This window comes from Peromyscus californicus, unplaced genomic scaffold, assembly GCF_007827085.1.
Source record: "Peromyscus californicus insignis strain IS unplaced genomic scaffold, ASM782708v3 Scaffold_5__1_contigs__length_169319896, whole genome shotgun sequence".
NCBI lineage: Eukaryota > Metazoa > Chordata > Mammalia > Rodentia > Cricetidae > Peromyscus > Peromyscus californicus.
The window spans coordinates 155268122-155283279 of NW_026294573.1; the positions used below are offsets into that span (position 1 = coordinate 155268122).

General features: G+C 40.4%; 2 protein-coding genes across 2 annotated transcripts in view; both read left to right on the plus strand.

The window, feature by feature from the left end:
• Positions 1–15158, plus strand: part of LOC128097946 (zinc finger protein 431-like) — a 49195-nt gene that overhangs the window by 18974 nt on the left and 15063 nt on the right. The window contains exons 2-3 of the mRNA XM_052718851.1: positions 14281–14407; positions 14602–14662. Coding sequence (XP_052574811.1) covers positions 14281–14407; positions 14602–14662 — 188 coding nt within the window. The remainder of the gene's footprint in view (positions 1–14280; positions 14408–14601; positions 14663–15158) is intronic.
• The window catches only part of LOC128097947 (zinc finger protein 431-like), a 155508-nt gene that overhangs the window by 18945 nt on the left and 121405 nt on the right, over positions 1–15158 (plus strand). The window lies entirely within an intron of this gene.

Consider the following 15158-nt stretch of genomic DNA (forward strand, 5'->3'; position numbering starts at 1 on the left):
CCCATTACACAGAGATGGGATAACAAATGATATAGGACTAGATAATTATCCCAATTTTTTTTCAGGATCCCCTTAAGATGCTATCACCCCAAGACAGCAGGAAGTGATTTTAAGAACATGGTACCCAGATTCCCAAGAAGATGTGTGGATGTTTTTTGGATGTTCTGTGGGTTATGTATGTTTGTCATCATTTAGGGTGGTTGGTTACAAGTTTTTTGGTAATGATCAGTAAATAGCTGAAAAAGGAGATTAGATTCATGGCTCTCATTCTTAAAGAAAAAAGGGATGATATATAAATTTGATAAAAGGGTAGATTATTAAATCTACTTTTAGACCAAAAATGCAGCTACTAGTGAAAGGCCGCCAGGAGCGGAGCCGCGGGCAGCGCAGGCCGGGCCGCATCTCCGTCCCCGCGCCAGCCGCCCGCGCCCGCCATGCGCGCCCCGCAGCGGCCCGCGCGCCCGAGCCCCGCGTCGTAGCGCGGCGGGCAGAGACCGCAGGCTCCCAGCCCGGGCCCGCCGTGTCCTCGAGCCCGATTGGCGCCGCTGCCCGGCGCCAGCGCCCGGTGCCGCCGCCGGCGAGGGTGGTGCGGGCCGCGACCCGGGCGCCCGGGGCCCTGCGGGGTGGAGCAGGCCGAGAGCCGGGGACCCTCCGGGCGGTGCAAACTGGGACCCGGGTACCCCCGGGGTGGCGCAGCTTGGGGACTCGGGGACCCTGTGGGGGTGGCGCGGCCTGAGGACTGGGGAGCCCTGCAGGGAGGTGCAGGCCGGGACCCCGGGACTCTTCTGGGGTGGTGCTGAGGGGCCCCAGCATGCTTGCTTGGCCTGACGCCATTTTGAGCAGGGCCTGAGGAGTACGGGGAGGGTTCAGTTGGAGGACATGGGCGCAGGAACGAGCGGGGTGTCTGCGGTCGGCCGCCTGGCCCCAGAACAGGGTACTAAAGGTCAGAAAAACAACTTGTACCCTAGACAAGAGCCAAGTCAGCAGGCGTGTCGAGCTCGGGGAAAAACCACGAGCTGTCTTGAGTTTGAACCTGGCCTCATACAAATCGTCCAATCAGAACCCTGTAAACTATGCTTCCTGCTTCTGTACCCGCCCTTCCGCTGCCCAACCCTATAAAAACCCTCCACTCCAGCCCGTGGGCGCGCCAGTCTCTTCAGCCTCTGGAGGGACTGTATCGCCCCGGGTACCCGTGTTCCTGAATAAAGCCTCTTGCTGTTTGCATCTGACTTGTGGTCTCGGTGTGATCTCTGGGCGAGGGTCTCTCCAGAGGGAAGACTACCTACGGGGGTCTTTCACTAGCTTTACATATTCTTTTTTTTTTTTTTTGGTTTTTTGAGACAGGGTTTCTCTGTGTAGCTTTGCGCCTTTCCTGGAACTCACTTGGTAGCCCAGGCTGGCCTCGAACTCACAGCGATCCGCCTGTCTCTGCCTCCCGAGTGCTGGGATTAAAGGCGTGCGCCACCACCGCCCGGCTAGCTTTACATATTCTACACTGGCTTGGATTTTTGTATATTGATACAAATTTGTTTTTTTTTTCATACTGTATATATGTTGTAGAAATGATAAGCTAAAAAAGTAGGTTATTGAATCTACTTTTAAACCAAAAAAACAGCTACTAGTTTTAAATATTATACTTTATGGGTTTTTGTATATTGATACAAATTTAAGGTTTTTTTTGTTTTTTTTTTAGAATATACTGTATATATGTTTCTACTCTTGTTCAAGATATTTTTTTCCTATGCAGCTCATTTAGCAATGTAATGTAAATTGGTAGTCAGATTGTGTCAATATATGAGTGCTTTCCTGTTTCAACAGTAATTGAGATTAGCAAATGTGGAGTCAGATAATCAATTTTAGATGATTCACAAGTGTCCTGACTGTCCATTTCTTGGATTTCATAGACCAGAAAATCAAGAATCTGGATAAAGAAATTACCTTATCATGAAATGACTTTTTGTTGTAGTTGTTGTTTTCGAGACAGGGATTTTCTGTGTAGCTTTGGTGCCTGTCCTGGATCTCACTCTGTAGACCAAGCTGGCCTCAGACTCACAGAGATCCACTTGATTCTGCTTCCAGAGTGCTGGGATTAAAGCCTTGTGCCACCACTGTCTAGCTCAAATTATTTTTGTTAAACCAGTTCAACCAAATAGAAGATGCAGGTAAAATGGTGTGGCCCAACCTAACAGGACTGTTATTTTCTAGCTTTAACATGTATAGCCTCTGGGGGAAAAAATGTGAGTAATCCTTGTTTGCTCTCATATAAATTTGTAGTCTTTGGAACACATGGCCAAAAATTCTGTTTCAATATTTCAAAATAATTCCTTGTGATTATAACCATATCATGGACACAGTCTCTTTCTTGCCTCCAAACCTCTATCATTGACCTGCCTCAAAACCCTGCCCATTGTTTTCTAATTCATGGCCTGTTTTTCTTTAATGACAGTTATACAGTAACAACAGTTACTGTTTGAATGTGACCTGTGTTTGGCTGCAGAGCTTCCCAACTATGAAGCAAAGGGTGGGCTGCACTGGAAAAATCAGTGTGTAATGAAATTTGTACAGAAAACACTGTGTGCCTTTGAAGAAGAACAGGAAGTACTCTGGAAGACTGGAAGACTGTCTACTAAAACACAAATTTCCCTTTCTGCTCCTAGAGTGGATGAACAGAGCTGAGGAGGCCTCTGCTGTGTGTGTCACTTAATCTCTGAGCAGCCTGTAAGGGAACTGCTACTTTCCTGAGTCCCAGCTGGGTAGCCTTAGCTAATGTGGGTCTCTGGGAAGTCTTAGCAATAAGGAGTACCAGTGGGAGGTAGCTTGGAGGTTCTTTCCAGAATTTTCCTCTGGTTCTGCTGTAGAGACCTGTGAGGGAGACCAGAAGCCATTCCATGGTGAGTGTGGGCACAACTGAACCCAGACCAAGAGGAGCAGTTCTGCTGAGCTGTCAGAGTCAGTGTGACTGAGATAGACCCTGAGCCAGACTGTGGTTCTGTTGGTCCATGTTGTGACCTTGGCTATGGCCCTTCTTCTCTGAAATACCTGAGTATGGATTTCCTGGGGAGGGGGAGACTCTGCTGCCCTGGCTCTGGGAAGGATGTGATTTTTTTGTTTGCTTGTTTTAAAGACTAGGTTTCTCTGTGTATAGCTCTAGCAGTGTTGGAATGAGCTCTAGACCAGCTGGGCTCAAACTCAAAGAGATCCTCTTGCCTCTGCATCCTGAGTGCTGGGATTAAAGGCATGTACTACTACCACCTGGCAGATGTGATGCTTTTAATATATCTGTCCAGTGTGCATACACAGGCACTGCATTTAGTGTGTAGTGGGAAGATGGTTTGGATAACTAAAGGTCTGGTTTCTAGATGTTCTTAATATTGCACTCCAGTTTCAGGTTTGTCTTAGAAATGTTAACAAATAATTTAGAAACTGATAGAAAGAAGTGATGGGAGCATCTCTCAGCAATACTTGATTAGCATGTTTTTAAATTTCTGACACCAGGCTTTACCTGATTCAGGGAAGTTTAGTTCCAGGGGAGAAAAGAAGTTTCTGAGCTGCAGAGATATTTCAAGTTTGCATGGTGCTGGGCAGATTGATAGGGCAGATTCCACATCACGTGCTGTAACATATGGGGCAGGAAATATACTTTAAATTATTCTTCTACACTTTTGCAATTGGGCATCAGTGGGGCTGGTTTTTCCTGAGACCACAAGTCAACATGAGAGTTTGCAGAGCCATAGCAGGAGATTACCTCCATTTGCCAAGAGAGCTGTAGGGCATGGGGCTTGTTGTTGGTTCTTTTATTCTTTGCTGTTTTGGCTCTTGGAGGTTCTCTATGCAATTCCCACATAAATCACGTACAGAGGCTTATTATTACTTATAAATGGCTGACCTAATCTAGTTTTGTTTCTAGCTAACTTCTCTTAACTTAAGTGATCTCATCTACCTTTTGCCTCTGGGCTTTTTTTTTTTCTTCCTTCTATAATTCTTTCTCCATGCCTGGCTGTGTGGCTGGGTGTCTGGCAACTTCGTTTTTGCTCCTTGACTTTGCTCCTTTTCTCTTTTGCTATTTACTCTCTGTCTGTGATCCCTGCCTATCCTTTCCCCTGTATTGGCTGTTCAACTCTTTATTATACCATCATCTATTTTAGACAAAATATCACAGCTTCACAAAATTAAACAAATGCAACAAAGTAGAATGCAATGCATTTTTGTATCATTAGTCAAATGTTCCATAGCATAAACAAATGTAACACATCTTCCAATGATATTTTACAACAGAGGCCTCTCTGTTTGGAAAAAAGATCAATAGCTTCAGGGTCAGAAACATAAATCTTTAATGTTCACTTTCAGGTCATGTTGTTGGAATTGTGAAGTCTGTGTTAATTTCTACACACCTGGAATTATAAGAAGTTTGGTAATATTGGTCAAGATCACACTTTCCCTGGCTTAGTTTCCTTTGGTATTGGTTAAAAGTTGACTATATTTTTCTGCTATTGTTCTTGAGTCTCTCCTTAATTCTTTCATAAATTTTGGACATATTCTTGTTTGTTTTAGCTTTGTGGTAATTATAGAAGTCAGATTGTGTCAATATGTGTATTATTTTCTCATAATCCCATTGAGCATTCTGAATTTTTCCACTTTGTGATAACTTTGGAATCAGATATCCTGTTATAACTTGTTGGGCAATTTCTTTGGGTTGTATTCAATTCATGCTGCAAATTTATCATACACAATATCTTAATATTCATGTATCTTGTTCCCATGGATCATTTATATACTTCTATGCTTATTTAGGTTTTGTTGTTGTTAATCTGGGAAAGCCTTTTAGTTTATTGGATAAAAGGTTCTATGTTGTTGGGCAGGTGGCAAAGCATGTGTTCTTCTTGGGGATGAGCTGAGTTTATATGTCAGTATCCAAGTTTGGAGACTTATAACTTGCTACTCTAGATCCTGGAGATCTGACATTCTCTTTTCTTGTATGCCACCTTTGTAGACATGGATCAAATTCTTTCTCATACACAAACATATATAAAATGTGGGGATAAGCTTTTTTCCAAAAGTTCTTGTGACTCATAAGTAATTTGAGCAAAACAAGTTGCTTTAGGTGTATAATACAAATCATACACTATTTTATTAAAAATCTGTTATGTTGTATTTGGTTTGGAAAAGTTTTCATTTCCTCAGCTTGATGCAGACTTATAAGCAATTGGCACTTATAGGAAATAAATGATTCCTAAATGATCCTAACAATTACCGTTTTCTTTACATAAGAGAATGAGATACTTTTAGTAATCAATTCTATTTTCTATAAAGTTAAAAAAAATCAGAAGTTTTCAAGCGAATCTGTCTAATTCTGTTAGAATAGCCATCCTCACCCAATCCATTTTCTATTAGCCTGGAAGAGTATCAGAGTTCACAGGAAGAGGGCTGGCCAGTGATTTCTTGTGGATCAATTTTGATTAGAATTCTGCAGTTCTTATTTAAGGGATCATGATAATATTTGTAGGTATTTCTTTTTCTCTTGTTTGGTCAGTGGTGCCATCTATGTTGTTGATTTTATTGTCATCTAAATTTGTTTTTTTCTCTGGAAAATGATGGAAGTTCACTTTTTTCCCCCCAGATAATTTTCTATATTATGCTGTGAGTTCTTTGGCTTTCATTTGTTTGGGAAGTTTCTGTGGAGAAACAGTTTTAGTTTTCTCTTCTTGATCTTAGAGGCTCACCTCTTCATTTCTTAATGTATCTACATTTTCCAGTTGTTGCTATCTTGATGTTTGGGATTTTTACCGCTGAAGTGATTGATATGGTTAATATATCATTTTTGTGTTTTTAAAACATTCTCATGTATTATTGTCTCTTTGTCTTACTTAGTTTCAGTAGTCAAAATAATGTAGCCTAGAGTCATCTGAGGGAACATCAATTGAGGCTATGCCCAGATCAGAATTGCTAGTTACTGTGTTTTTGAGAAACTGTGTTGATTGATGATTGTTGTGGAAAGGTTCTCCCACTGATGTTGCAGTACTCTAAGTAGAGGTCCTGAGATAGGTAAGAAAGCTAACTGAGCACAAGACAGTGGCCAAGTAAGAGAGAAAGCTAGTAAACAAAGTTTCTCCGTGGTTTTTACCTTCATTTCCTTGCCTGAGTTTCTGGCCTAAGATGCTACAGTTGTGGGTTGTGATCTAGCAATATCAGCCACATAAACCTGTTCATTACTTGAGATGCATTTAGTTAGACAATTTAATCACAGCAAGAAAAAAAACAAGTTAGAACAAAATGTGGTCACCAAAAGTGATAAAGTTGCCAAGTAGAATGTGGGACTGTTGTCTCTGGAGTAATGTTTAAGATATTAGACTTTAGATGGCCAAAACCAATGAAAGTTGCTCCCAGAGCTTAGTCAGCTATTCATGTAGAACTAGGAATATGGGAGTGTTGAAAGTAATGCTGATGGTGGAGGTTGAGGTAATTAGGATTTCAGTGGGAAATAGACTCCATTAAAAATTTAGCTAGAGGTAATTTTTTTTTTATTTTGTAATACAATTCAGTTCTACATATCAGCCACGGATTCCCTTGTTCTCCCCACTCCCATCCCCCTCACCTTCCCCCCAGCCCCCCCCCCCCATTCCCATCTCCTCCAGGGCAAAGCCTTCCCCACAGACTGAGATCAACCTGGTAGACTCAGTCCAGGAAGGTCCAGTCCCCTCCTCCCAGGCCGAGTCAAGCAATCCTGCATAGGCCCCAGGTTTCAAACAGCCGACTCATGCAATGAGCACAGGACCCAGTCCCACTGCCTGGATGCCTCCCAAACAGATCAAGCCAATCAACTGTCTCACCCATTCAGAGGGCCTGATCCAGTGGGGACCCCTCAGCCATTGGTTCATAGTTCATGTGTTTCCATTCATTTGGCTATTTGTCCCTGTGCTTTATCCAACCTTGGTCTCAACAATTCTCACTCATACAAACCCTCCTCTTTCTTGCCGATCGGACTCCTGGAGCTCCACCCGGGGTCTAGCCATGGATCTCTGCTTCCAGTTCCCTCAGTCGTTGGATGGGGTTTCTAGCACGACAGTTAGGGTGTTTGGCCATCCCATCACCAGAGTAGGTCAGTTCGGGCTGTCTCTCAACCATTGCCAGCAGTCTGTTGTGTGGGTATCTTTGTGGATTTCTGTGGGCCTCTCTAGCACTTTGCTTCTTCCTATTCTCATGTGGTCTTCATTTACCATGGTCTCCTATTTCTTGTTCTCCCTCTCTGTTGTTGATCCAGCTGGGATCTCCCGCTCCCCCAAGCTCTCTTTCCCTCGACCCTCGCCTTTCACTACCCCCACTCATGTCCAGGCTGTTCATGTAGATCTCATTCCATTTCTCTGTCATTGGGCGATCCCCGTGTCTTTCTTGGGGTCTTGTTTTCCAGGTAGCCTCCCTGGTGATGTGAGTAGCAGACAAGTCATCCTTGTTCCACATCTAGTATCCTGCTATGAGTGAGTACATACCATGTTTGTCTTTCTGAGTCTGGGTTACCTCACTCAGGATGATTTTTTCTAGATCCATCCATTTGTCTGCAAACCTCATGATGTCATTGTTTTTCTCTGCTGAGTAGTATTCCATTGTGTATATGTACCAATTTTTGTTTATCCATTCTTCAGTTGAAGGGCATCTAGGTTGTTTCCATGTTCTGGCTATTACAAACAATGCTGATATGAACATAGCTGAACAAGTGCTCTTATGGTGTGGTTGAGCATTCCTTGGGTATATGCCCAAGAGTGGTATAGCTGGATCTTGGGGGAGATGGATTCCCAATTTTCTAAGAAATCACCATATTGATTTCCAAAGTGGTTGTACAAGCTTGCATTCCCACCAGCAGTGGAGGAGAGTTCCCCTAGCTCCACATCCTCTCCAGCATAAGGTGTCTTCAGTGTTTTTGATCTTAGCCATTCTGACAGGCGTCAGGTGGTATCTCAGAGTTGTTTTGATTTGCATTTCCCTGATGATTAGGGATGTTGAGCAATTCCTTAAATGTCTTTCGGCCATTTGAGTTTCCTCTGTTGAGAATTCTCTGTTGAGTTCTACAGCCCATTTCTTAATTGGACTGTTGGGCATTTTGATGTCTAATTTCTTGAGTTCCTTATATATTCTGGATATCAGTCCTCTGTCAGATGTGGGGTTGGTGAAGATCTTTTCCCATTCTGTAGGCTGTCGCTTTGCCTTGTTGACTGTATCCTTTGCTCTACAAAAGCTTCTCAGTTTCAAGAGGTCCCATTGATTGATTGTTTCTTTCAGAGTCTGTGCTACTGGTGTTCTATTTAGGAAGTGGTCTCCTATGCCAATGCGTTCAAGACTACTTCCTACTTTCTCTTCTAGCAGGTTCAGAGTAGCTGGATTTATGTTGAGGTCCTTGATCCACTTGGACTTAAGTTTTGTGCACGGTGATAGATATGGATCTATTTGCAACCTTCTACATATTGATATCCAGTTTTGCCAGCACCATTTGTTGAAGATGTTTTCTTTTTTTCAATTGTGCACTTTTGGCTTCTTTGTCAAAAGTTATATGTTCATAGGTGTGCGGATTAATGTCAAGGTCTTCAATTCGATTCCATTGGTCCACATGTCGGTTTTTATGCCAGTACCAAGCTGTTTTTATTACTGTAGCTCTATAGTAGAGCTTGAAGTCAGGGATCGTGATGCCTCCAGAGGTTGTGTTATTGTACAGGATTCCTTTGGCTATCCTGGGTTTTTTGTTATTCCATATGAAGTTGAGTATTATTCTTTCCAGGTCTGTGAAGAATTGTGTTGGTATTTTGATGGGGATTGCATTGAATCTGTAGATTGCTTTTGGTAAGATTGCCATTTTTACTATGTTAGTCCTGCCTATCCATGAGCATGGGAGATCTTTCCATTTTCTGACATCTTCTTCAATTTCTTTTTTCAGGGACTTAAAGTTCTTGTCATATAGGTCCTTCACTTGCTTGGTTAGTGTTACCCCAAGGTATTTTATGTCATTTGTGGCTATAGTAAAGGGTGATGTATCTCTGATTTCCTTCTCCACTTCTTTGTCCATTGTATATAGGAGGGCTACTGATTTTTTTGAGTTGATCTTGTATCCTGCTATGTTGCTGAAGGTGTTTATAAGCTGTATCAGTTCCTTGGTGGAATCTTTGGGGTCGCTCAAGTATACTATCATGTCATCTGCAAATAGGGAAAGCTTGACTTCTTCCTTTCCAATTTGTATCCCCTTAATCTCCTTATGTTGTCTTATTGCTCTGGCTAGAACTTCAAGTACTATATTGAATAAGTATGGGGAGAGCGGACAGCCTTGCCTCGATCCTGATTTTAGTGGAATTGCTTTGAGTTTCTCTCCATTTAATTTGATATTGGCTGTTGGCTTGCTGTAAATTGCCTTTATTATGTTTAGGTATGTTCCCTGTATTCCTGATCGCTACAAGACCTTTATCATGAAGGGGTGTTGGATTTTGTCAAATGCCTTTTCTGCATCCAGTGAGATGATCATGTGGTTTTTTTCTTTGAGTTTGTTTATATGGTGTATTACATTGACGGACTTTCGTATGTTGAACCACCCTTGCATCCCTGGAATGAATCCTACTTGATCATGGTGGATAATTGTTTTGATGTGTTCTTGGAGTCTGTTTGCCAGTATTTTATTGAGTATTTTTGCGTCAATGTTCATGAGGGAGATTGATCTGTAGTTCTCTTTCTTTGTTGTATCCTTGTTTGTTTTAGGAATCAGGGTAATTGTAGCCTCGTAGAAGGAGTTTGGTAATGTTCCTTCTGTTTCTATTGTGTGGAACAATTTAGAGAGTATTGGTATTAACTCTTCTTTGAAGATCTGGTAGAATTCTGTGCTGAAACCATCTGGTCCTGGGCTTTTTTTTGGTTGGGAGACTTTTAATGACTGTTTCTATTTCATTAGGGGTTATTGGACTATTTAAATAGTTCATCTGGTCTTCATTTAACTTAGGTATGTGGCACCTGTCCAGAAAGTTATCCATTTCTTTTAGGTTTTCCAGTTTTGTGGAATAGAGGTTTTTGAAGTATGACCGGATGATTCTCTGGATTTCCTCAATGTCTGTTGTTATGTCCCCCTTTTTTTCTGATTTTGTTGATTTGGATGCTCTCTCTCTGTCTTTTGGTTAGTTTGGATAAGGGCTTGTCTATCTTGTTGATTTTCTCAAAGAACCAACTCTTTTTTTTCATTAATTTTTGTATTGTTCTCTTTGTTTCTATTTTATTGATTTCAGCTCTCACTTTGATAATTTCCTGGCATCTATTTTTCCTGGGAGACTTTGCTTCTTCTTGTTCTAGAGCTTTCAGGTGTGCTGTTAAGTCACTAGTGTGAGATCTCTCCAACTTATTTATGTGGGCATTTAGTGCTATGAATTTCCCTCTTAGTACTGCTTTCATAGTGTCCCATAGTTTTGGATGTGTGGTGTCTTCATTTTCATTGATCTCTAGGAAGTCTTTAATTTCTTTCTTTATTTCTTCCTTAACCCATTGGTGATTCAGTTGGGTATTATTCAGTTTCCATGAGATTGTAGGTTTTCTGTAGTTTTTGATGTTGTTGAAATCCAACTTTAGACCATGGTGGTCTGATAGAACACAGGAGGTTATTCCAATTGTTTTGTATCTGTTAGATTTGTTTTGTGGCCAAGTATGTGGTCGATTTTAGAGAAGGTTCCGTGGGGTGCTGAGAAGAAGGTATATTCTTTTTTGTTAGGATGGAATGTTCTGTAGATATCGATTAAGTCCATTTGAGTCATGACATCAGTTAAGTCCTTTATTTCTCTGTTAAGTTTCAATTTGGGAGATCTGTCCAGTGGTGAAAGTGGGGTGTTAAGGTCTTCCACTATTAATGTGTGGGGTTTTATATGTGATTTAAGCTTTAGTAATGTTTCTTTTACATATGTGGGTGCCCTTGTGTTTGGGGCATAAATGTTCAGAATTGAGACTTCATCTTGGTGGATCTTTCCTGTGATGAGTATGTAATGCCCTTCTTGATCTCTTTGGATTGATTTTAGTTTGAAGTCTATTTTGCTGGATATCAGGATGGCTACACCCGCTTGTTTCTTAAGACCGTTTGATTGGAAAGTCTTTTCCCAGCCTTTTATTTTTAGGTAGTGTCTATCTTTGAATTTGAGATGTGTTTCTTTTTTTTTTCTTTTTTTTTTTTTTTTGGTTTTTCGAGACAGGGTTTCTCTGTGTAGCTTTGCGCCTTTCCTGGAACTCACTTGGTAGTCCAGGCTGGCCTCGAACTCACAGAGATCCACCTGGCTCTGCCTCCCGAGTGCTGGGATTAAAGGCGTGCACCACCACCGCCTGGCCGAGATGTGTTTCTTGTATGCAGCAGAAAGATGGGTCCTGCTTTCGTATCCATTCTGTATGCCTGTGTCTTTTTATAGGTGAATTAAGTCCATTGATATTGAGGGAAATTAATGACCAGTGATTGTTCATTCCTGTTAGTTTTTGGTGGTGATGTGTGTGTATTTCTATACGTTGGGGTTTACTGCTGTGGCTTTATCTGTTTCCTGTGTTTTCGAGGGTGTATATGACTTCCTTAGGTTGGAATTTTCCTTCTAGTGCTTTCTGTAGAGCTGGGTTTGTGGATAAGTATTGTTTAAATCTGGCTTTGTCATGGAATGTCTTGTTCACTCCATCTATGGTGATTGAAAGTTTTGCTGGGTATATTAGTCTAGGCTGGCATCCATGGTCTCTTAGTGTCTACATTACATTTGTCCAGGTCCTTCTGGCTTTCAAAGTCTCCATTGAGAAATCGGGTGTTATTCTGATGGGTTTGCCTTTATATGTCACTTGGTCTTTTTCCTTTGCTGCTCTTAATATTCTTTCTTTATTCTGTATGTTTAGTTGTTTAATTATTATGTGGCGAGGGGACTTTTTTTGGGGGTCTAGTCTGTTTGGTGTTCTATAAGCTTCTTGTATCTTCATAGGCATTTCCTTCTTTAAGTTGGGAAAGTTTTCTTCTATGATCTTGTTGAATATATTTTCTGTGCCCTTGAGTTGGTATTCTTCTCCTTCTTCGACCCCTATTATTCGTAGGTTTGGTCTTTTCATGGTGTCCCAAATTTCTTGGACATTTTGGTTCATGACTTTGTTGGCTTTAGTGTTTTCTTTGACTGATGAATCTATTTCTTCTACTGTATCTTCAACGCTAGAGATCCTCTCTTCCATCTCTTTCATTCTGTTGATTATACTTGCATCTGAAGTTCCCAATCGTTTACTCAGATTTTCTATTTCCAGCATTCCCCTAGAGGTAATTTGTATAATATTTTGTCCCATATCTTTTTTTTTTCCATTCCCTAAGAAATTGAGTAAGGCAGAATTAAAAAGTAATTGGCTGATTTCTTGGACAATGTATTGATTCTCTTGGGTGTTTATTACTGATGACTCAGTCACATCTACAGTGGAAAAGAAACAGGTGATGGCAGAAAGAAATAAAGTTAGAATAAAGTTAGTTTTGTAGAGATAAACAGGACTAGGTAGTTTCAAATAACAGTTCTGTGGTAACACAGAAGCAGGAAATTTCAAGAAATTAAACACCATTAAAGAAGTGTTTAACATCTTGAAATGCCCTTCTTGGTATTTGAGGCCTAGGAAGGTACCATAAGGGTAAGACTTCATCCATCTAAGCCTTCAATTTATAGAAGTAATAGACAACTTGATTCCTAATCCCAAGAAGCAGCTTCATATAGGAGCTGCTGTAACTCTGGTCCAAGTGTGGTAGAGTCCATTAGAACTTAGAAGCCAAATTTGGGACAGTAACCCTTATTGTACTGGTTCTGGAAACAAGAAAGATGTAAAATTTATAGGTCATAGGTTTTTCCTCTGTGATTTCAATTTCACTCATCAGCCAGTATCCTTCTTGTACTGTAATGTCATTACCACCATTATAGACTATGCTTAAATCACATAACATACAGAAGAAGCAATTGCTATTCATGGTATGCCAGTAGGCTTGCCTACTGTTTTAATTTTTTGTTTGTCTGTTTTTGATGACAAGAATTGCCCGTGTAGCCGCTGTTGTCATGAAAGTAGCTCTGTATACCCAGCTAGCCTTGAACTCAAGAGACCCCCCCCTTACTCTGGCATCCAAGTGCTTGGACTAAAGGTGGGCAAAAATCTCTGGCTTTTTTGTTTTTATGTTATTGGGTTATGGGCCTGGAGTTCTTGTAATTGTCAGACATGCTGTGGTACTGAACTTCACCTCCTATCCTGAATTTTTAAAGTTGGAAGATGGTATCATTTTGCTTCCCAGGATGACATGTATTCAAGACATTAATACTGCCTGAGACTTCTGTCATCAGATTGCAGGTGCATGACATTCTTCTTTCTTGTTGTATTAGTTTTGATTTTTTTTAACATATATGAATATTTTACCTGTATGCATGGATATGCACCACATTGGTACCTGGTTCTGACAGTGATCAAAAGATGGTCTCAGAAACCCTGAACTAGGAATAATGGATAGTTTTGATCCCCTATATAAATAATGGCAATTGATTCCTCCTATATGCAAGACCAGTAAGAGCTCTTTACTACTGAGCCATTTCTCCTGCTCTGTGTTGATGATTTATTATCAACATTTATATTGCTAATGTTTTTATCTGTCTATTTGTAACTGTTTAAACATTCAATGCCTTTTAGTAAGATCTTATTGATGTTACAGATTAAAGTGGGACAATTCAGTTTTCTCAAAGATACATGCAGAAGTGGAGTGAATGAATAACTCTTTGTAGAAACTTCTGCAAATCACCTCTGAGTTCCTTTACTTTTTTGTTTGTTTGACTGATTTGGGCACAGGAGACAGGGTCCCAATATGTACTGCTGACTGTCCAAGAACTGATTGCATATACTGGGTTAGCATTCAACTCAGAGGTAGATCTACCAGCCTCTACCTTCTGAGTGCTAGGGTTAAAGGCATGAGCCAATATACCCAGCTTGCCCTTCTTACTTTTTTTTGTCCTTAGTAAAATAACTTCTCTTATGTGTAGTCTGTACTGATCATCTGTTTATTTGTCTCTCTACATTAAAAGGCATTTCTGTTGCAAGGTCATATCCAATTCAAAGGGTACAAAAAGGACAAAGATGATCCTCCTATTCAGTTTCATTCTAGAGTGACTTGGTGAATAGATTATAATGTTTGTGTCATGGAATAAGTGGGTGGAGCACCAGAATTATATGACTACACTGTCAAAGAAGTATCCATTTACAATGTTGTCAGTATCATGCTTTCTGTTGTACACATATGGGATATTTTAGAATGCAGTGACCTATGATGATGTGCATATTGACTTCACTTGGGAAGAATGGACTTTGCTTGATCCCTCCCAGAAGAATCTCTACAAAGATGTGATGTTGGAGACCTACAGGAACCTTACCACTGTAGGTAAGACTGGATTTTCCTTCATGTAAAATAAGGGAACAACTAACCCTTGAGTATCTGTGCTTTCTGTAATTTGATTGAGAAAGAAGAATGAGGTGAATTAATCAGGTCTGGTTCTAAGGTTCCTTGAAGATAGTAACTTAAATTTGCACAATTTTTCAATAATATAACACACATTTTCTGAAACTAAATTTTAGGATACAGCTGGGAAGACCATCATATTGAAGAACATTGTAAAAGTTCTAGAAAACATGAAAGGTAATTTTTATTTGCAAACTGATACAAATATGCCTTTGAAGAAATTGCAGTATGTCCCGGAAGTTTGAAAGAAAAGCAATAATGTAGTATAAATAATCACAGCTTAAAATGCATTGATGATTATTAAATTCTCACAACACAATATAACCCAACTTCAGGCAGATGAATTACATTTACAAGGCATTCTTTTAAGAATGAAGACAAGAAAACAATGCCTTAACAGATATCACCATTGGAATCAAAGCCCCATGAATGCTATGCTTGTAAAACTGCCAATGCATTTCATTTCATACCACTCATATTACAAAAAGGTAAGCACAATGAAGAGGTGATAAGTACATGTCAAAAACCTCCTAATAAGCAAATAGTCCATAATGAAGCTAGTGTTACTCATTTACTTGTTGTAACTTTGCTAAATTTAGTGAAAGAGTTACTTAGAGTCAATAGTCAAGGGCCATTGTTGAGAAACCTTAATCTCTATATCACATGTCTATGA